General features: G+C 38.8%; 1 protein-coding gene across 8 annotated transcripts in view; it reads right to left on the minus strand.

The window, feature by feature from the left end:
- Positions 1–22,200, minus strand: part of FAM172A (family with sequence similarity 172 member A) — a 255,691-nt gene that overhangs the window by 53,545 nt on the left and 179,946 nt on the right. For all 8 annotated transcript variants that reach the window (XM_052700345.1, XM_052700342.1, XM_052700347.1 and 5 more), the window contains 2 exons: positions 10,631–10,747; positions 7,376–7,460 (listed from right to left, as the gene is read on the minus strand). In XM_052700345.1, coding sequence (XP_052556305.1) covers positions 7,376–7,460; positions 10,631–10,747 — 202 coding nt within the window. The remainder of the gene's footprint in view (positions 1–7,375; positions 7,461–10,630; positions 10,748–22,200) is intronic.

Genomic DNA, 22,200 nt, shown 5'->3' on the forward strand with positions numbered 1-22,200 from the left:
TAGCATAGCTTCTTTAAAATGTCAGTCTAAACTGTCACGTGGAAATCTGCATTAAAGCAGCATCTGCCTATTCACAATGTGAATGTACTCATTATTTGCTGCACTACCATAAGGCCTGTAAATGCTAGTGAGAAGACAAGGCTCAGGTGTTTTGGGAGTGCAACCATGATAATGACTGGCTAAGCATCATTTGTTCTGGCTAGCATCTGCAACTGATGAGGGAGAAGTAAGAGAAAACAAGATCCTCAACTCAAGAATTCGCAATCTTACTTCAGAGTAAGACAATGGCCAGCAATGTAGACAGAATTGGATTGAACAGGTTGCTTTAGAAGTAAGACCTCCTATTTATTTTCACAAAAATAAACAGATACAAAGAGTACAATAACACTGTTTGATAGAGAAAATTCTCATCTGCAGAATACTTCTTTTTTTTTTTCAACATAGTCACTACTGTGAGTTGTGCATTTTCATCAATGGTGAAGAGCCTGCATGCTGTGCTCATAACAATCTGCACCAGCAGAGGTGACCCACTGCTGTTGTCGCCACTGCTCAAACACACCACCCACCACCCCAGAGTCCCACTGTTTAGTCTCCAGAAATGTTCAGAAAGTGTCAATGAATGTCTATGGCTGCTGCTTTTTTTTTTTCCACATTGAGGAATTAAGCGATAAATCTTTGCTCCCCTTCTGTGCCAGACATCATTTGGTCAGACTGCCCCTTTGCTGACATCTGTCACACAGTAACAAAATGTGAAGGAATACTGACGGGAAAGTTCAACCTCTACTGCCGTACCACAAACATCTGCCTCTGATGTCATGGGCCAACACAGTCACACAGGAGGCACAGACTGTGAGACACTCCATGTACTAAGAATGGAAGAAATCCTATTAAGCAGTATGAGAAGTAACAGTTGCGGCAGGTCAACTAATCATTGTCAAACATTCTGCAGGAAATATCTAGCTGTAGTAATTCACATAATACCTTATTATGACAATCTAAGACAGCCTTGGGGAGTCTGAAACAAGCATATGTCACCCTAGCAAGTTAACTGTACTCTAGAAAATGCCCTGATATAGATGCTTGTGTACTGGAGTAATTTTTGATGAAATAATAGTTTTTCTGATGTCAGTACTAACCCAAATACATTACAGTATTTTGTAGAACGTTACGTCAATATAAGCAATTTGTGCTACAAAATAACAACACTGGGGATATACAAATCAAATACAAAAATTAATGACAAATTTGAAATTATTACAAAACTGAATTCTCTCACTGCTGCAACATCAAGTGGTTCAAGTCAACACTTTAAAATTCGTATTTTCATATTTACTTTTGAGGCTCTGGCTTTCTGGAAATGAATCTGAAATACCACTCAACAGGTCTTTATAGATTTTTGTCCTTTCCAAAGCATTGTGAAACTAAGGGACTCAAAACACAACATGTAAGCTCACATCCAGCTAGGTGTTATACATGAAACAAAAAGCTGCCTGTAACACCTGAAGCTGAGCAGGAGACTAAGAGCAGAGCTCTTTTGAAGAATCAGGAGCAGGGAAAAAGCTACTTACTCCTGCACAAAGAAGACATTAGTTGAAGTCAGGCTTAGTGCACATGTGTAGCAACTGCAAGAGCCAGTGCTGAGACCAGCTGATGCTTCAAAGTATCAGTAATAACTTTCAATCCCTGGCAGACAGCCTACAGGGGCAGAAACGGATGTGCAGAACGAGCCATGCCAGCATGGAAGGATGCTCACACCAGGCTACAGAGTAACCTCCATCCCAAAGATCTCTGCACTCGCAGCTTGCGCTATTAAGGATGCAAATACCTTAAAACAAATTGACATGTAATAAGTATAGGAGCCTGACAGAACACTGGGGTGTTTAATCTTTTAAGTGAAAAGCTTTTATTGACAGAACTACATGAAGACATAAAACGCAAAGAGGTTTACAGTAAACACTGATTACTGTAATCTTAATCTCCATGAATGACTACTGAATGCAAAAATAACATTTTTAGCAAAATGGATAAAATGCCTAATCTGTCTTATTTTAAAATGTGTGTGCTTTTGTACTTCCTTCTTGAATTTGTAAAGCTATTGGACATCAATCTCTGGTCACAAAATAGGAGTGTCAGAAAATACTCCAGATCAATCTTCAGAAAATTGATTGAAGAGTGAAAAATCAGCAGCATTGGTAAAATGGACTAAAAAGCACTAAGGGGATGAGCCAGGTATTGCCTCAGTGCCTAATACAGTTTATGGCCGCTTCTGCCTTGTCTGCTATGAACAGTTTACGGGGTTTAAGTAAATCTGAGAGTAAAAAGCAGAGACAAGTAAATTGGTCCTTCTCTGTGCTTGTCACAGACCTCTCTCACGTAATTAACTCAAAGCACAGACAGTGCTGCTCAGCAGAGCACATCTGACCATGCTGGAGGTCCTTCTGCTTGAAGCCCAGGATCTGCTCAGTATGCACTTTAAGGAGGCCTGTCTGCATAAATTCTGAACTTCTGCAACAGTGTGGAAAAAGCCAGTTGTCAGATAAAGCCAATAAAACTAGCACCTCTGTAGTCAAATGGATAATTCTTGGTTTCACCAGTACCAACACAAGCTTTGCCACAAGAGTGCTACCTCATGAACTGGTGGAAAGGCATGCAAGGGCTCAGATACAGACCTGCCCTTCCAAAGGAAGGCTTGCTGTGCAAGCCACGCCGTCAGTTTCCTGGATCAGTGCTTTTAAGCAGATCTAACAGTCCAAAATAACTTTACTCAAATTTACTGTAGCCCCATGGAAGGATTACTGATGCTATTCCATTACTTAGCACAAAGCAGTGGTCTCCAGGGGACTGTTTAGTAGCATATTCTTGTCTGGATATTAAATCAAGCTATGCCAACGACTTAAAAAACAGCAGGTAACAAGCTTTTTCCTGTTTTTCAGTGAGCTCTGTTGAATCTCATCTTTCATTTGTTTTGAACTGCAAGTCTCCTATGTGCATACAAAAAAATCTCCAACTTTCCCCCCTGCCAAAGTACATAGTGTGTGATTAACGCATACAGGAATGTTTTTGGCTGTGACTACGCTGAGAAGCTCAGTGGATGGCAGTGCTGCTCCTTCATGGGAGCAACTACGGGGCCTCTTTCTCCACACCTCCACATCAGCAATACCACGGAACCAGATGGGCACAGGTGAAAGAACTTGAGAAAACACCAAGCTCAGTGGGACAGGTGAGTTTAGACATCAGAAATCAGAAGTTTGAAACAGCAGCTTAATCTGTTGTAACTAAGTTCCTACTGTAGTACACAAGTAGGGCAAGTATATTAATAAAAAACCCACAATTTATCTGTACATAAATTACTACGACCATGGTTTCTTTACTGACATATAATGGATGTTACAGAAGGCGGGACATACTCCTGGGGAACAAGGGCCAACTTGGTCACTCTTCTTGAGAAGGTGGTTGGACCAGATGACCTCCAGAGGTTTCTTACAACCTCAGCCATTCTGTGATTCTGTAAAACCATTTTTTTCCTTCTACTTATTTATGTATAAAAAAGCTTAACACCTGCAGCACCCTGCGTGAAATAATATTAATGATATTTTCTGAATTCAGAGTAGAAGAGGTTGCGCTTGGTTTGCCTAAATGAAACAAAATGTTTTACATGACATACAGAATCATGTATGTTAGCCTGATGTTTGGTGCCAGTATCTATAACCCCTTCCTCAAAATACTATTCCAAAGTTGACAGTTTAACACTGGTCACCAGCAGCACCAGCAAAAGTCTCACATTTTTCCCACACTGAAGAGTTTATTTTCCTGCAGCCAGCCCGAATGCAATTTATTCAGCTACATGGATTCATTCTTGCACTATTTTCCTTGTTATATTGTCTCATCTGTGAAAAGAGCTTTCCTTGATTACTGTCAACATTTCATTTCATTGCGTTATCTTGTTTGTCTTTTGATGCTATAGTTTCCTTACTTCACAATGTTTTAACTACACTGGCTGCAACTGTTAAAAGAATAACTGTAATCTTGAGGATCAACTAGAAAGGATTTAAAAGGGTTTAAGTAATTCATTTTACTGATGTTACAATAACTTATTTTTATTTGATTATGTAAATGAGTGTTGGTGCATATCTACTTGGCAAAATACGGGAAAGTTTAATTTTCTCTCCTGAACAAAGAGCTCTCAGTGTTAGCAACACATGAGCTAAGGAAAGTATCTTATGCAAAGACAGGGATCTCTCATGACACATCCCAAAATTACATGTATATTCAGGAAAACAAAAGCCATGCTTACCTGACAAAATTTACCACGATATATTCCCTGAGCTAATGTTCAGAATACAACAGAGATGGTCACAGACCTGTGGACCTACTTTCTCCCATCCTCAATCCCTGTCCAGCACCTACTCCAATAGGGTGCTTCCCAAAGGGCTTGTGAACGCCTTTCACCAGAAATAGGGGAAATGATACAGTTTCAGAGACCTTAAGGGAGCTATAACTACAGTTACCAGTAACACGAAGCCGCAAGTCACTATGATTTCTGTTCCAATTTCACCTACAAACTGTATGACTCATACTGCCACTGCATTTTATATGGCGGTCCTCAACGCACAGACTGCTTTTAAAGTCTTCCCCTCTCTCCACCCTACATTTATTTGCATCTTTACACAGATAAGAAATAGATTCATTTCCTCTGAGAAAGAAAGAAGAGAGGTCTTTGGTTTTACTTCATTAGGAAGGTGGATTAGGGCCAAGGAAAAAGACCAAAAGTCTAAAAGGATTTTAATGAGGCTGAATGTGAATAGCGTGAAAGAAGTCAGGAGACAGAAGGCGGGAGACAGAGAGATCCTCCAAGCCAATGAGTTGAGAGGGGAACAGCTGAGGACCTCATGCAGTGCTCCACAGCTGGAAACCAGAGACAGTTTTGAGCTGAGGAGACTGGTGTCTGCCAACCCAAACCAGCAAATCATAAATGACCGAGGAAGACTGCTGGAGTCTTCTCACATAAGGAAGAATGCCTGGTTCTTGTCAGAAAGAAAAGGTAAGAGTAACAACATAAGAACATTAGTAATACTGGACAGCAGCTGGACACCGCTTACAAGTAACTTGGGTTTGCCTGTATATCCCACTATGCTGACTGCTTGAATAGCAAACCTTTCATGGAAAAATTTTCTCATGAGATTTGCCCAAGAGACAGTAACTTACTTCTCAGTACAAACGCAAATGAAAAGTGGGTCCCAAGCAGAAAAGAGAACTTAATCTTCCTTCTGCAGAAAATTCATTACAAAAAGTCTCTCAGTGCTGTGATTGCTCTGTTAATTCACCTAAACACCAAGGACAATCCTGCCAGTATTTGAATGTGGGCTATTTCAGTACTGCAATTCTCAGAAAACCACATTAAACACTAATGCTCCTATATCTAGTAGCAATTCTTGAATTTACTACAGACTGCCCTAATGCAGGCATTTGTCATTGTTCAAATAAACACACTGTAATAATTATTCAGTTGTTCGTCTGTTAATGTCTTACAGTTGGCCATGCATAGAAAGAAAAATAAACAAAAACATATGAGTTAAGTGATAATTCAGCTGCAGTCACATAAAGCTACGCTGTTTAAAAATGTCCTGGTATTCTGAAGAACCAAGCTGGAAATAGTCAGCTTCCATTTAAATCACTGTCCAAAATTTCTTATCATATCAATGATCTTAATCTCTTGGCATTGTATACATGCATGAAAAAAATACAAATAGCCAGTTTACTAATTTACAACTTTTATTTGCTGAAATCTTACTCTATTCAAATTAATTCTTCTGCCAAAGACTTCAGTGTACCCAGGACTTAATTGAGTTGAGCATAAATGTTATACCCACTATGATCTTTCCTCAACAGAAATGTAAAATTAAGAATTATTCATAGTTCTATCAAAGTGACAGCCTGTTTTTTAAATAACATTTAGGATTTCTTCTATATAACACTCTTTATATATTTACATGGCATGAATACAAAGAAAGAGAAGAGAAGCTCAAATGGACAGTTTCCAGTATTGGCAAGAGCACTATAAACTCATGGGTTGCTATCCAAGCACTTATTTACCAGACTAAAATGACCTCCATAATGTGCTCTCTTTCACAAAAGTGACACACAAGTCAAAGACTGAAAGTTAATTCTGTTTGGAAGAATTCTACTACTGAACAATATTTTTCTTTTAAATTGCCGTATTTTTCCCTAAAGGAGGAAGAAGTTGGTAAATGAATGTTGAATCTATGAAATTTTTAGTAATATTTCATTTCCCTAAGCACTAAAGAGCAATGTCAATGCTATTGCACTGGGTCTGTACTGAACTGATGATCTGCAGAATTAGATCCCAACCCACAGTACGGACATGATTACTGGTCTCTAGTTGTTTTGAGCTCTCAAATAGAGTACTGCTAAATTTTTTGAGCCTCAAAAATAACCTGTAGTAAACTAAATTTCATCTGCAATGTGAGGTCTCTTTAACAACCTCACATATCTAGACAGATACAAATCCCTAACTTAACAAATGAAGAACTGAGTCTCACAGTGCAAGGTCAAACAGTGCTCCAGCTATTAAATTAATATTGTAAAGGCATGGTCATAGTGTTCCTTTGAACCTGATTTTATATTCTACAGAAAAATACTACCTATGGCTTTTAGGAAATCTGATAATCAAACATGAACAATCAAATAAAACATGTTCAGTAACAGCTTTATGTATTTTAGATTACTTTCCTATAGAGATTTGAGATTTTCCTGCTACACTGACAATTATATCTACTTTATGGAATTATTACACATCAACAAAACTCTGCAACTCTGCATATCATTTTATATGCTCCTTATGATTTATGATTCACTAATAGGAGAGCATATCTGTATGCTTCCAAAACAACAGAAATCCCATGTCAAGATTTTTGGACACTGTAAATGATTTGCTTTATGCATCAGACTTCTGTTTATCAGGACTCAGAAAAGAGTCTTATTTCACTTAGGTGTATCTTTCATTAAATCTTCCTGCCTACATAAATCTAGGTATTTATTCAAGGACATACGATAAATTTCCCAGTTTTCATCATCATTGTAGTTTTTCTTAAGCTTCTATCTGTAAGTTATTAATAATTAAACCCAAAGAGAAAAGAAGATTAGAAAAATATAAGTAGGCAGGAGAGCTTTCTTGCTATGCAAGAAACAAAAAGTGTGTGTAACAAAAGAGCCATATTCAGCCAGCCATATGCTTTCAACCATATCTTGCCATAAAACTGTTAAAATACACTCAGAACCAAGCGTATTTTTACATAACCAGGCACTTGGCTTGCACAAGTAGGTATACCCACTGGCTGCACACACAGCAACATACCTGCAGAGACTCGGGGGCAGTCGGGCAGCATGGACTCCACGGACGTGTCCAGTGGCTCAGAGCTGGACACCCAGTTACAACAGTTCTGCATCAGAAGATGTGCAATTGGTAAGCCAAAAACACAGAGTAAGAATAAACACAGGCTGTGTAATGGTCACATCAAAATATATAGAGCAATCTCAACAGGGACTGGAAGGTAAACTACACTAGCTTGGTAATGTCCAAGCTATAATAACCAAGTGATATCTAAATATTCTGATATCATCCTTAATATGTAAAATGAGGAAGAACTCAGCAGACTTGTAGCGTGCTGTCTTTAAGTACTACTTTGAGTGCCAGTGGACTTCAGCGGGTCCTTGGACCACGGGAGCAAGAACTAGACACTGCACATTTTAAGCCATTCCCCTCTGTAACTGTTGCACAGGCACTTATATAAACATTGAGGTGAAGTAACAAGAAGTCAGAATTCTAAGGGAGTTTTGATGGAGTGTGTTGCACTGAGAAGGCTGTGAGCTTACAACACAAAAAATTACAACTGAGTGGAAGCCATTGAGACAGCAGTACAAATAATTGAAAATATAACTGAGATGAATTGGCATGAACATTTAAAAATGTAAATACTGATCTTTGGGGAACTAGGTTGATGAAGCATTATCAGTTACTTCTACTCCTGAATCCATAAGTAGGATGAATTTACAAGTAAGTTTTTAAATGTTTTGTTCCAAATGGTATCTCTTCAGAGGAGTCCTACGCTGAAACTACGACCAATATATTAAACTGAAGACTTAATTATAAAATAACTACATTTTTAATAGGATTGCCAGATGAAATAGAAGATCTACATGGCTTCCCTTATTACAAATCTGAGTTTTGCCTTCCTCAGAAAGTGATCAATTTCATCAAAGAAAAAAAAAAAACATTTTTCTGGGAAAGACCCAATGAATTTTCAGACAGATTTCTAAAAAATCATCCTATCAATAATGAGTGTAAAAATGGATGATGGCTTTTCCAGTAAACAAGCATGTATTGTGTATTTGTAGATGCTTGCTGCCCTAGTTGTGCACCATGGAGTCTGTCCTCACTGTGGAAAGATCCTTGACTGGTAGATCAAGTGTCTTATTGTATTTCCTTAATTCATTCTGTCTGGAAGAAGATGTCAGCTGTGTTGCAGTGAGGAGAGGATTTCAAAGGCTTCAGTCCCCACCAATAAAGGCTGAGGAATAGCTTTTGAATAGATTTGTCAAGGCAACCCTACTGTTCTGGGACCAGGGAGAGCAGGAACAACATAAAGGAAGGGTTGCTGTATGAGATTAGAAAGTGAAGTTCACAAAGCACGGCAGATTTTTGTAAGAAACAGTAGATCAATGAAACTATTGAACTCGATGGACAAAAAAAATAAAAACAAACACACTACCCAGGAATGTAACTTTTTAGTAAAAAATGTTTAAAATGGAATATTTCACAAAAGCTTTAGGGTTTAAAGTAGTAAAGTATTGCACATTTTACAATTTGCATATATAATTTTAATTAACAGCTGAATGTGAAATTGCAAATGTAAGATGGTAAAAATTAAAAGAAGTAGAATTTTTATGAAGTATTGCATTCATTTGAAATAAGTAAAATTAATATTAACTACCAATAGAAGAATACATCAGAGTGCTGGAGATAATACAGAAGATTAGCACACAATTAACCAGCTTTTATATACAGCGTGACACTTGCCTGTAAGAAATAAGTATTCTCGAAAGCAGTGTCAAGATATGTAAATGGATGATTTGTTTTATCATTCATCACAGCTCCTAATAAATTCAAAAAATCATGACTTCTATAGGTACTAAAAATAGGCCACCAATGATACAGGAGAGATAGCTCGATGAAGAATTACTTTTTTAACAATTCATTCTTTCAATGACAGCAATTAGCCCTACAGACAGGCAGCGATTAGGTGTATATTTTAATTATCATTCATTTTACCAGTAGCCTTAAACCTGATTAAAGTAAGAGATATCCAGGTGATGTGCTAGTCTTAATACCACTCAGCCACACTTCACATATGTAAAGTTCTTCTTTCCTATTGGAGATTTTCAATGCTAATGTAAGTTATGACACTCCATCCACTTTTTAGGCCATTAATCATTTAACTTATTCTTTAAGATCTACATTCTGCAAATGAAATTAAAGGTAATGCACTTGTCTTACTCAGACTAAATGCTTAAAGAAAAATGGAGTTGTCAGATTCAAATTACAGGATTTAAAATTTCAGTTTTACTACATAACATATATTTTAAGGTTTTGATTTCCCATAAAGAAAATGGAGATTTTTCTGACAGAGCCTGTAGGGGTTACCATTCTTCATATTTTTAACATTTAAGTCAGAGCTGTCAGACTATATCCCAGGTGATTCTCTACTCCCATCAGTCATGGCCTATGAAGTGGTAAGGTTAAGTCCAGAGTAGGCAGTCTACATACAACGTTTCACTAAACCCACAAGAAAAAAGTCAAGACTAACAAAAAATTCAGTATAGCTTCTATTTGCCACACACACCTACTGTTTTACCACTCTGAAATGAATGTAGAAAACATGGGCTCAAGCTTGATTTGGAAAGAAACTCAGAAATTGTTGGTCTCACTTAAAAAAATACTTAAATCACAACAATCCCATACTTAAGTATTAAAATGAATAATGAATGCAAGAGTTATACTTCACCAAAGGGTGGAAAATTGTGCTTACTGGCCATAAATCACCACTGGATCATCTTGGACTAACCAGTGGTTTCTCTGGTACAGTAGTAAACACTCTGACTTCCCATCAGAACATCTCAGAGCACTGTAGAAGTAATCATGTCTTATAAAAGCAAGATTTTTTAGCCAGCCGTATAAATTAGCAAGCTGAATCACAAAAAACATGAAGGGGCTTTTCTACCACCATCATGTCAGGCCAGGAGCAGAACTCTGGTGTTCTGGTTGCTCTCAGAACTTCGCACCAGTTACCAAACAGCACTTGGGCTACAACAGTGCATGCTTCCACACTGCACTCTGGAGCCAAACCTTATTATTTTGACTGCTAGCTTCGAAGCTCAGAAACTGCTTTCATCTCAGTTATTTTAGGGGCTGGTATGGGGACATGATTCCCATGGTTTTGAAACACGCTCTTTTTCACAGCCTAAAGAAATGGAAGAGGTTAGTAGATAAAGAAATGTTTATAGAACCATACAAAGGTGTATATGCCCCAACCCTTTGAAAAAAAGTCCTCACCTCTCGCATCCACTCTCGAATAGTTTTGCCAGCTTCTTGATGCCACACATTGTGAACAGAGTCTGTCAACGCCACAGCAGTTACCTTATTCTTTACTTCTGCCTCTCGCTGAATCATCTGTTAAAAAATACTGGCTTTAAGTTCTTTATTTCTATTGAGCACTGTCTGCTTTGCGACAGATAATGGCCTTAAATTAAAAAAGGAAGAGTAATGCAATTTCAATACTTGACTTCACTTGTTTCAAAGTTTATACAAATCCTAACAGCTCTAGAAACACAGAAAGACCTAATATTTTTGATAAAAGAAATAATACTAACTTTTAACTGACTGAACTATTCAGTCCTATTATTTTCCATGTGGCTTGACAATTCTAGGATTAAAGGTATCATAGTGAAAAAATGTAAGATTCCCTGAGGACATCTTTTACAAGCTTCTCCAAGTTCCTATTTCTGTGCTTCAGGGAAGCTGGTACCCGCAGTTCACTGTAAGCTACTCAAGACTATCATCTACTAATTTTCAGTAGATTGCTGTAGTTTTTCAGATGTACAATCTTACTTTGACTTGTGTTTTTTCTTTTTCCACCCAATTTAGCTACCTCGCACTCCCACCATGGCCCCCAAATTCTTTGTGCTCTCTCATACATATGCTTACCAGGCTAACAACAGAGCCTCTTAACATTTGTAACATATTAAAAGTCTCTGTTGCTGGAAATGACAGTATGACTAAATAATATTAGCACTAAAACCAATTAAATGATTGCTGCAAATAACATCAACAAATGACAAAGATGCTGTGGAATTCAGCACTGCTCTGCAAGATAAAAGGGACTGAAAAAGAATAGTTTGATATCAAAGAGAGACAAAAAGGTTTTAATCTCCTGACACAAGTGACCCTAATTTGTAACACTGGAACAAAGTAAGTATAATGAATTATACTTAAAAAAAAAACAGCATTTCACAGCTAGTGTCTTTATCACTGGGTATACCACACTAAAGTTAATGTTTTTTTGGCATCTTTTTGTATTAATGGCAACACATACAACATTTCTAAAGCCAGACTTTCTTTGTTCATGGTCTAGTAACTGCTCATCAGTATACAGGCTGCACTTTCAAAAACAATGCTCCAGAAGGGATGCAAATGATGTTTTTTTGCATCAGAAACTCAAAAATAATCACCTAAACCCAGACGTTCAGTGTGAAAATAGCATTTATCAATATCTAATACAGTCTCCCAGTATCTTCAAAATACCACAGATGTAAACCTTTTTGAGGAAGCATTCTTCCAATTCTACACAACGGTAGTACAACATTATGAAAGTTTCTTGAATTTCTTTTTGTTCACATAATATCTTTTTAAAATTAACTGTAGTCAAGCTATTCTTAAGTGACAAGTATTCACCATTACTGGAAAAGAAATACAAACGTAGATCTCCGCACTCTAGATAAAATCAGATGTTTGCCTTGTCCAATGTTCTGTTTGTCTTGCCCAATGTTTCTGTTCTGTCAGCATTACATGATTCAGAAATTCAGCTCATCTTAGGAAATTCTGGGCAAGTACATACAGAGACACTCTTAAAAGTGATCTTCCTGTGAAGACTGTCTGTATGTCCATTTTTTTTTTAGATACTCTCCCATGGGGCACATACAATATCTAGAACATTTGGAGGATGAGACGTTCTTTACAGGCGTGTTTGCATGGGGAGCAAAATCACTAATTAAGGACAAAGTGGCATTTACTGAAAAAGGCTGGGCTTCATTCAGCTGTGAGACGGTACTGCCGTTTTCAGCCAAACATCTGATACTGAACACTGAATTTCACCATAAATACAAAGTCGTGCATAACTTCCTCAGCTATGAGAAATGCAAGAATTGTATGGAACAATAACTTTTCCAGAGCAGTCTTTCGGCAATTGGGCGATTCTGCTAAACTTGGGATGAGACTCTGGAGCTCCTCAAGAAGGTGGAACCTCGAAATGAAGATCTTTACCAACACTATAAATCACCTTCCTTGAGGCTGTACAAACATCTGAAGCGCAACTAAATGTTTTGTGTCTCACAGGCAGATCTGAAATCATCAACCAGACTATTTTGACAAAACTTGGACTCACTGTATCTCATCTACAGTAATCTCACCAGGATTACACCAGGCCCCAATTGTAGGTCAGATCTACAACACAACTGAAAAACCGTATTTTTTAATGCAATGTAGAAAGTACTGGGATCAGAAAAAAGGGGGAAAGAAGGGATTAACTGAGCTTCAGTTACGCATGACATTATGTTCAGCCCAGAATAAGCAAGTTTTGGCAGATATCTATTCCCTTACGAACTGATCTTGAAAAAAAAACAACAACAAAAAAACAAGCCCAGAAAATGATAGAGAAAGAATCAAGGATATAACATTCACTTAATCAAGACTAATGTGTCCATATTTAAGTGACACACAAATGTCACAATACAGCATGTCAAACCTGGGTCACTTAGTTTCTACTGTAACAGCTCAAATTCTCTGCTATGGTGGGATATTAACTAATAATAACAACAAAGAATAGATCCAGGTGCCTCTCAAACAATAGATTCTCTTAGCAAGGATCCTAATTTATCCTGTGAGAAGACAAAAGAAGCTGAAGTGCTCACAGAAGCATCAGTGCTTCAGATTCTGTGGACTGATAGTTTTGAGTTAAAACATAGACATCTTCACTAAAAATAGCTTTTAATTCACATACAATTAAAAAATTGAGCTGAATAGAATTATTACAGTAAAATACATTGACACGCATTGCAAAATTAGCAGCCAGCTGTATTCAGATTTGATACAAGTCTGTAATTCAAAAGGAAGGATGCTAAGGGGTTCATGATTTACACCTCCCAGGATTAGCTTTATTCCATGCGGCAAGTGCAGTCTTACAACAGATATACTAAAATCAAAGACAATTTAACAGAACACAAACTATTTACAATATAACAAACTGTACTTTTTTTTTTTTTTTTTAAACTGAAGCAGCAACTGCAGATAAAGACCTAGGGAATTAATCAGAAGTTTATTTTATACTTTACACTCTTTATAGATCAGTAGGTTCCACATAAACCCAATTCTCATAGCCTGAGAATAACTTAATTTTTTCCTCAATTCCAGTTTTTAAATCTCAACTTATTGCTATCAGAACACCGAGAGATTTTGCAGGAAGTAACCTCCCAATGTACCCCTTCATAGGATGGCGTCCAGTTCCTACTCTGTCCTAACATTCCTTCTTCTTTGAAAAATTCATTCATAACCAAGAGCAGTTAAACAGACACTTCTGTGCCAGGTTCTCCTTTGACTGCACCCCTCTAGGACTCTCTCGAACACGTTTTCTAACAAGAAATTTCTACTTAGTCTCTGTCTATTTTGTAGTCACTGTACAGCTTGTTTTGCAATTTTTTTATTGCATCATCACTGCACATTTATTCTCTTGCACTAGGCATATTCATAGAGCAGTATTCACTGTAAGGATTTAGGAAGCATTCAGGATCTCTGAAAGTTGTCTGTGTACTACTGGGTGAAAACTTATTCCTTTTTCTTTGCAAGGCACAAGTGTTACACAAGTGTTCAACTGAACCACTTCCATGAGCACAAACTGAAATCCTTTAAAGCTTAAAATTTTCACTAAGTTCAGATATATTACTGACATGCTTAGTGGTCAATTTAGTAAGCTATTTACTTCTAGGTTGTTCATAATGATGGATGGCTGCCTTCTGTAAGGTAATATTATACAATTACCACAACTTTGTAATGAAAAAAAATTGCTACCTTCATAATCTATTGTGTGTGCGTATAAAACATTTCCTCTTATCACATAGGTAATACATTAACTGTACACACAGATATTTAGAATAGATGATGAGATGTAACTTTGGCATGCAGTATGCTTTGCAGCACAGCACTCAAACATGAGCATCAACATATTAAAAAGAGAATCGAAAGCCTTATACTGTAAACATGAAAATCCATGCATGTTCCAGCTAGAGATTAAAACTTCTTCAGTGGTAGACAGGTAAAAAAATACCTTTTGTACTTACATGGGTCCAATCAAACCAACTGCCACTACTTGGTATTTATGAGATACTAACACTTTTGAGTCACCTGTAATCGGGAATTAGGAAAAATTTATAAATATTTTAAAAATGCCCACAAGACACTTTCTCTTGATCTTTTAAGAAACCTTTCATCTACTTCCCTTGCCTTCCACTGCAATTTCAGTTGTGGTATAATATTTATATGGTGCGTACTGGGTTTGAATGGGTATGTCTATAACAAGAATTTGGCTTGGAGCAAAACTAAATTTGACACAAATACTTCCATTGTCTCCAGTTGCCTCATACTAGTTTGAGTTTTAAGAGGCTTTGGCATGTGCTAACTGAATTCCTTTCAGAGGAAACTGAACTGGAAGCCTCTGTCCAAATGCACTGAATGATTTCCAGACATGCAGAAGAAATTCTGCTGGGTCACAATGGCATCAGTTGGACTATGTAAAATATGTAACAGCAGTGGTAGATAGGAAGAGAGAACAAATCACCCACAAGGAGTGGTGTGTGAGTGAGAAAATTTTATTTAACACTCTTGAAAGGATATGCAGATTCCTAAGAACCTTGCATGCTCTCTAGGGAATTTAATGCAGGACTACCCTTTCAAGATCCTGTTCAGCTCTCCTTTCACTCAGTGCCATACAAACCAAGTAACAGATCTGTGTCAGGATGCACCCTTCCTGAACTCAGAAAGATTACTCTTCACCAAGAAGCATGTAATTCTTTTATCTGTAGAGCAATTTTGTTAGTCTGTGATTCTCAGACGTTTCATTGCTTCCTGGATGCAATTCCTGAAATTTTTAAATACTCACTTTTTTTGGCACATCCCCAATTTTTCATAAAGTATCATTTGTTAGGAACTAGAATTCCAGAGCAATTACACTAGAACAGCATATAACAAGCATCACACATAACCCAAAGTAAATTAAACTAGTTCCCATTATCAATAAGCACTGAGAATGATTTTCTCTTAATTTACTCACAGATGTCCTTAATACCTGCTTGCAGTAGACAAAGCATTTGATTCCTCAGTTTTCAAAGACCAAAAGAAAACATTTGCATACACAGTCACAGCATGACCATAACCACGTATTTTCAGATATTTTTCTCAAAGACCTACTGGATGCTACATCTACAATTGTGACGGCTTTCTAAATCAATAAATCACATTGTAACAGTAACAATGTATGAACACGTTAGAAAAGATTGATCTAGAGAATATGGAGTCCAGGACTTGTTACGTCTCCCAGTGTAAATTTATATCTGATTCAGAACCTCTATTGATAATTTCCAGACAGTACCTATTTTAAAACAGACCACCATAAGCAAAACATAAACTTCTAAAGTAAGTGCAGGGGTCAACTCCCTTTTGCATAGCTCAGTTAAAACTATCAAACAAAAACCCAGACCAACCCTCTTCTCCCCCATCTCGTACACAAAATTCTGCTGGTAATCTTTTGCGAACAGTGCAAGAACTCATGGACCTCCGGTACAAGAGCCCCAGCCTCACTCTCAAGTAGAGTCCTCGCACTCCTCGAAGGCTGGCAGGTTTGGGGCCAGGCCCACTGCCCTGGGGAGCCTGCTCCTGTTCCTGCCCTCCCCTGACGCAGCTCCATGCCGTTCCCTCAGCCCTGTCGCTGCCCACAGAGAGCAGAGCTCAGCACTGCCCCTCTGCTCCCTGTGAGGAACTGTGTGGCCACCAGGCCTGCCATCAGCCTCCTCCTGTGAAGGCAGGAGCAGATGTATGGATCAGCTAGGCCTGGTTGCAGTCTACCAGCTGGTACTCCTTCCTACGCACAGGAACCTCCAAAACTGCACAACTGGGCAAATCTCTGTATGTCCCCCTCCTCCTGTCCCCCAAAAACCAACCAACCCCACAAGCCAACATTTTGCAGGGTGAACAACTTCCACCTGTCTCAACTGGGAACTGATGAGTTTAATTTTTAATCTTCATATAGCTGCTGACTGCAGTATGGGACGTTGGCTAGCTTCTAATACAACAGCTCATAAATGGCCATGTCTTACGCTAGTGGAGCTCTGCAAGGACAACTCATGCTGCCAGGAAGCAGCCTAAATTCACGAACGCGTGCTTGGCACAGCTAATGCTAAAAAGCATCTGATACTTGAGCCAGGTTGCTTAAAGGTATCTTGGTTATGTCCACCACAGAACATGAGCTGCAGGAAAATCATATTTGAAAAATCGGCTTAGTTTGCTACAGCTCATTTTCTATTCACAGCTAATTTGGACTTGGGCAGTGGCAGAAGTTGTGACTGCATGCCTCAACCAGCAGCATAGTGGAAGATGCTCTGCTTCTCTGGCTTTACTATGTGTCTCTGTCAGCAGTCCTCTTAATAGAGATGCAGGAGGTTTTCTGTCAGGAAGCTGTGCTGCATCTCCAAAAGACACAAGCTAAGCCAGCAAAAGCACTCCTCTGTTGGAACTGCTATGCAGAACCTGCGCTAAAGGTTTAGCTAAGATAGTTATCCTGGCTGGGGTTGCAAAAGATTTTTTCAAGCTCTTAGCTGATACATCTTTGCCAGTAAAACCTTATACTGTAGGTCCTATCTTTGCTTTTTCTTGGTTTACCTTGATTAGAGTGTCATGCCTTGTTTAAAATAAAGAACATGAAATAAAAATAAAGCAAAACTGCCAGTAAACTGACAGAAATAATCAGAACCATCCAGACCCACAACTGTATGAAAGTTTAAAATATGGCAGATTCAAAACAGGTCAAGATCTATGTAGATTAGGAAACAGAAATGCTTCTGTTGTTTCTGCCTGTTGCCTGGAGTTTTGCACAAATTGCACTTCATAGCCTTGCTCACCTCATAGCTAGGATTTGAATTTTTTCTTCTTTCAGCACATTCAGTGCTAGGTTTTCAGTTGATTTTGAAGCAAATATGGGCACAGTTTACCAGCGATCAAAAGGACAGTCAGTACAGATGACCACAAGCAGTGATATACAACTGACATTCCTAGAGAGCTGCCCAGCTGTATGTGTGCTGGTTGTTGAACAGTGCCTGAGACTTCATCATAGAATCACAGAATCATAGAATCACCAAGATTAGAAAAGACCCACAAGATCACCCAGTCCAACCATCCACCCATCACCAATAGTTCTCATTAAGCCATGATCCTCAACACAATGTCCAAATGTTTCTTGAACACCTCCAGGGTCAGCAACTCCACCACCTCCTTGGGCAGCCCATTCCGGTACCTGACCATCTGACCACGAGTTATCATAACTCAGACCAGCCATTATAGCTTGCAGCTTGCCTGGGCTCTGCTAAGAGCTGGCAGCATACAGAAGCAGGGCCATTAATTCTGCTACCAACTTTGCCTATCTGGTCCACCCATTCAAAGGATATGACTGTTTCAGTTCAGAGACGCTCATCTGCTGCTCAGCCAGACACCACACCATGGCAACTTTCAGCCCTGGGGATCTAAGCCTGGTCAGTATTACTGAGATTGTTACTTTGAGTGATTGCCAATCAATCAGAATCAGAAAGAGGTGCTGGACAGAAAAAAAGTCCTTCTCACACAGTTCTTCCTAAGATAATTTGTTTGAGCTGAACAATTTATTTTAAACTGCAGTGAACCAGCTTTTCTGACTTTAAACAACTCGTAATACAGACCAATAAAACCAGTCATTTCCTTTTAGCCTATCTTACCAGACTCTTCCATTGCACTGTGTGGGGTGAAAACCTCTGAAAAGCCTTGAACCTGAATATGCAGGTTCTTGAATATTACTGAGATAAATGTAAATATGGAATGAATACTTAACTTTCTGTGATAACAAATTAATTAAACAATTTCTGAAAACCAGTGTTTAACAAAAACATTAATATACAAGTCTTGAAAATAAAATAATAGAAGCAGTTGGATTTTTGTTTTGATATTTTACCATCATGAAAGTAATGATGGCTCATATCTAATGAAAAACGTGGCCTCAAGTAAGTTACGAAAATAATTTTATCATGTTTTAATAGTGTGTAAATCCAGAACTCAGTCTATAAGTGAACAATCATAGTAGTTAAACAAATGTTAAACTATCAAATAACTCTTTCTGCTTACTTTATTAAGTATTGAATGCAACAGAGCAAAATGGTATTCCTTCTTCATTACTTTGATGCAAACAGTTCTTGGAAATTTTTGTATGTTTTAGGCAAATATTATTGTGGCGCATTTTTCAATGAAATATTCAGTTTGCTTATGTTTTACTACATATTCACAGAAACAGAAAACTGCATAAGTTTAAATGCAAGTCCTCCTTAGATTACTAATGTTCACTGAGCAAGAACTTTAAGAAGTTGACCCTATTTCTGTTAAATGGGTACACGTCAGCATATACGTTATTTTTTTCTGAAAAGGCCTGACTTAGAAAATAAGGAAAAACTGAACGCCAAACTCAGCACTTCACAGATGGACATGAAGTCTAACGCCCTTGTTATTTAAACACAGACAGATGGATTTCCACCTCAGCAAGAGGATAAGACAACATTCATCCTTCCTGTCCTCTGAGGCTTCGGCTTTGGCTCTTGCAGTTTCTGAGAAACTTCTGGGAGGAGTAGTTTCCCTACAGGCAAAGTCTCTGGGCTAGAGGGTTATAAACTGAAGGTTCTGATGTCACACAAACCCGTGAAGATACATCTTTTCACAGCTGGGGACTGGCAAACGAAAACTTACTATTGCATTCAAGCAAAGAAGTAGAGCACCAATTTCCATTTTCAGTCTCATTCACATGCTGTTCTCACACATGATTCTTCACCAAAAAAGGGTGTGTCCGTGGCAGAACACCAAATTAAATCAAGCACACTTCAATTTGGTTGAAATCTTCGAAGACCGAAAAAACAGTAAAGCAGAGGGAAATACTGAATAAATTTTTATCTGGTCTCTTTATAAGACACTGGACCTGCTACCAGATATCAAACATTTTCCATCCTGTCAAGAGATGAGGAAGTAGCAGCTAAGGCGGCTCCACAGAGGACAAAATCTTTCAAAAATACAAGGCCTTTGTGAAGCACTCGGAAGGATGTATAACTAATCTAATATTACAAATGATTCAGATAAAGATCTTCCAATTCAAAGTACAGAACAGACGCTTGTAACTAGCACACATTAAAATTAAATGTCTGGTCCATGCCCCACACCTGTCACTGTCTGGCATGCCTTTACTAGCAGAGGAAGCATACAGCCTCACTCCCTGAAGATGCTGAGCACTTTGGATCTGCAATTTGGTAGCTCTGGGAGCAGGGGCACTGCCCCAACAGCTGACTTCAATCCCAGCATCTATAGAAATGGAACAGGACCAGAATGCTACCTCAATGAGACGAGAGGTCACACTGTTGCCCTCTGGACCCAAGCTGACTTTGAAATCAGGGTGACAGGGGAAACAAGCATTGCCAGTGATAAAAGAGTAAGAGCCTGCTTACTCCATGTTGCTAAGAAATGCTGTTTTTGTGTTTATCCTTCTGGTGTGCTTGGTTATCCTGGCCAGCCTTGATGATGATCGTATCATCATGATTTTTGCTGAATAACCTAAAAGAGAGTGTGCATTACTATCTCCCCACTGCCCTCACTAAGAGCTGGTTAATCAAATATCACAGATCATCTCAAGTATTTATGACACATTATTAGTCAGAGAAGTTACGCCAGATAGTGATGAGTCAACAGAAGAACAAGGAGGCTCATTTAAGACACTAAGAGAATAATGAAAGACACAGTGTCTACATTTCGGGACAGTGGATACTGCATACAAACTGAAAATTCCCAGGTTCTCGTGTAGGAAAATACTTGCTTAACATATGCAGGGTTTTTTTTTTTTAGCAAAGTAACCCACAGTTCCATACGCACAAGCTTCAAAGGGAGAGGCATGTTGAGAGCAGTGAAAATAAAACACTACTCTTAGAAAACATTAGGAAATTAAGGCACAATCTTGGAAATGCTGGATTTGACTCTCTTGGTTACAACAAGGCTACCAGACCAAAGTTTCTCTGCAGCTCTTGCCCAACATTCACTAGGTCACTCTTGAAGGCAGGCTGTACCAGAGGGCAGGCTGGCATGGCTAGGGAGAGTGGTGGGCAGGGAGGCAGGCAGCCAGGGCTACTGCAGCCTCTGGGCCACGAGGCCGGGCCTGAATAATCTTCTCCTGTGCTGACAGGAGCCTAGGGAGCTCACCAGGGTCACACAGGACTGCGGCCATCAGATGCCCCTGCACTATATCCCAAATGACGTCTGCTAAACTTTCTGCACATGCAGTTCAAAGTTTCTGATGAGCTTTGTAAAAAAGGCCTACCAGCTACTTATCCATCTTTTTAAGCCAAGAGCTTATCGCTTCTGACTTAAGAAGTTCCACTTAAAAAAATAAAAATCACAAGTAAAAGACGCTGTGTGAAATCTGCAAATTCTGGCCCTCATCAATAACAATTCAAAATGTTAAAAAAAATGGGATAAAGTAGAATTTCAGTTCCTCTTTCCCACAGCATTTTGTGCCTGCTTTGTGTTATATATCTACCAAATGATAAGCTCCTTGAAAGGGAACCATTTTCCTTTTGTTTGGTCCTGAGCACACAGTTGGAAGTTCAGGCATCTAGCACGCAGAGAAGCATTCTTGTGTGCTCTTTGCCTAATTTTAAAATAAGTTAAATAGAATATACATAATAGCCATTTAGTTAGATCAAAGGCAGATGGAGCAACCCCTGGTGTTTATTTCCAAACCATTACACATCACTAGCAAGATATTCTCCATGACCCTCTGATCTCCTAAGTTTCATAAGCAACGCTAAAAGCAAAAGCAACTGTGAGCTTTAATTCTGTTCCTTTTTGTCCAAAGTTCTGTTAAACAACCCAACACACAAGACAGGCTTCATTTCACACTCTTCCACATGTGATATGGCTCTTACAGCCATGTTAAGGTACTCCTAAACTGAATCACTAAGCACAGTCACACCGGGATGAATGCCACACAGGGAGGTTACCTCTGTTAACTCATGTTTTCTAAAGTGTTGGCTAGGTTCACAACAACAGCCATGCACATGTAAAACTTGTTCTCAGGAGCTCCATCCCACAAGTCAGCCCTTTTGCCTGTTCCTGAAGCACTTCTGGTGCATCTTGAAGCAGTGGGCCTAAAGTAGCAGCTGGAACACTGAGTTAGTTCCCCTGTGGAACAGGAGCGAACGTTCACAGCAGTCTTGAAAGGGAACTGTTTTGAGCTTAACAGCTGCGCAGCCAATGTTTTCAGTTTAGTTTTTTTTTTCCCCTGTAACCTCTGTGTGAACTTCTGGAAGGAATGGCTCTGGCTTCCAAATCCTCACTCCTGGAAAGAGTGGCCTCATGAAACCCAGTGGTACTTCTCACCTTCACCCCCTGCACTGCGCAGTGTGGATCCCACGTCCACAAGATTAGCAGCTGGACTTGATTTCAGAGGTGTTTTCCAATCTCAATGATTATATGATTCTAGGACAGAGACGCAGGTGGCAGCATGCTCTGAATCCTGTGGGTTTCCAAGA

The sequence above is a fragment of the Tympanuchus pallidicinctus genome, unplaced genomic scaffold, assembly GCF_026119805.1.
Source record: "Tympanuchus pallidicinctus isolate F22 unplaced genomic scaffold, pur_lepc_1.0 scaffold4, whole genome shotgun sequence".
Classification (NCBI taxonomy): domain Eukaryota; kingdom Metazoa; phylum Chordata; class Aves; order Galliformes; family Phasianidae; genus Tympanuchus; species Tympanuchus pallidicinctus.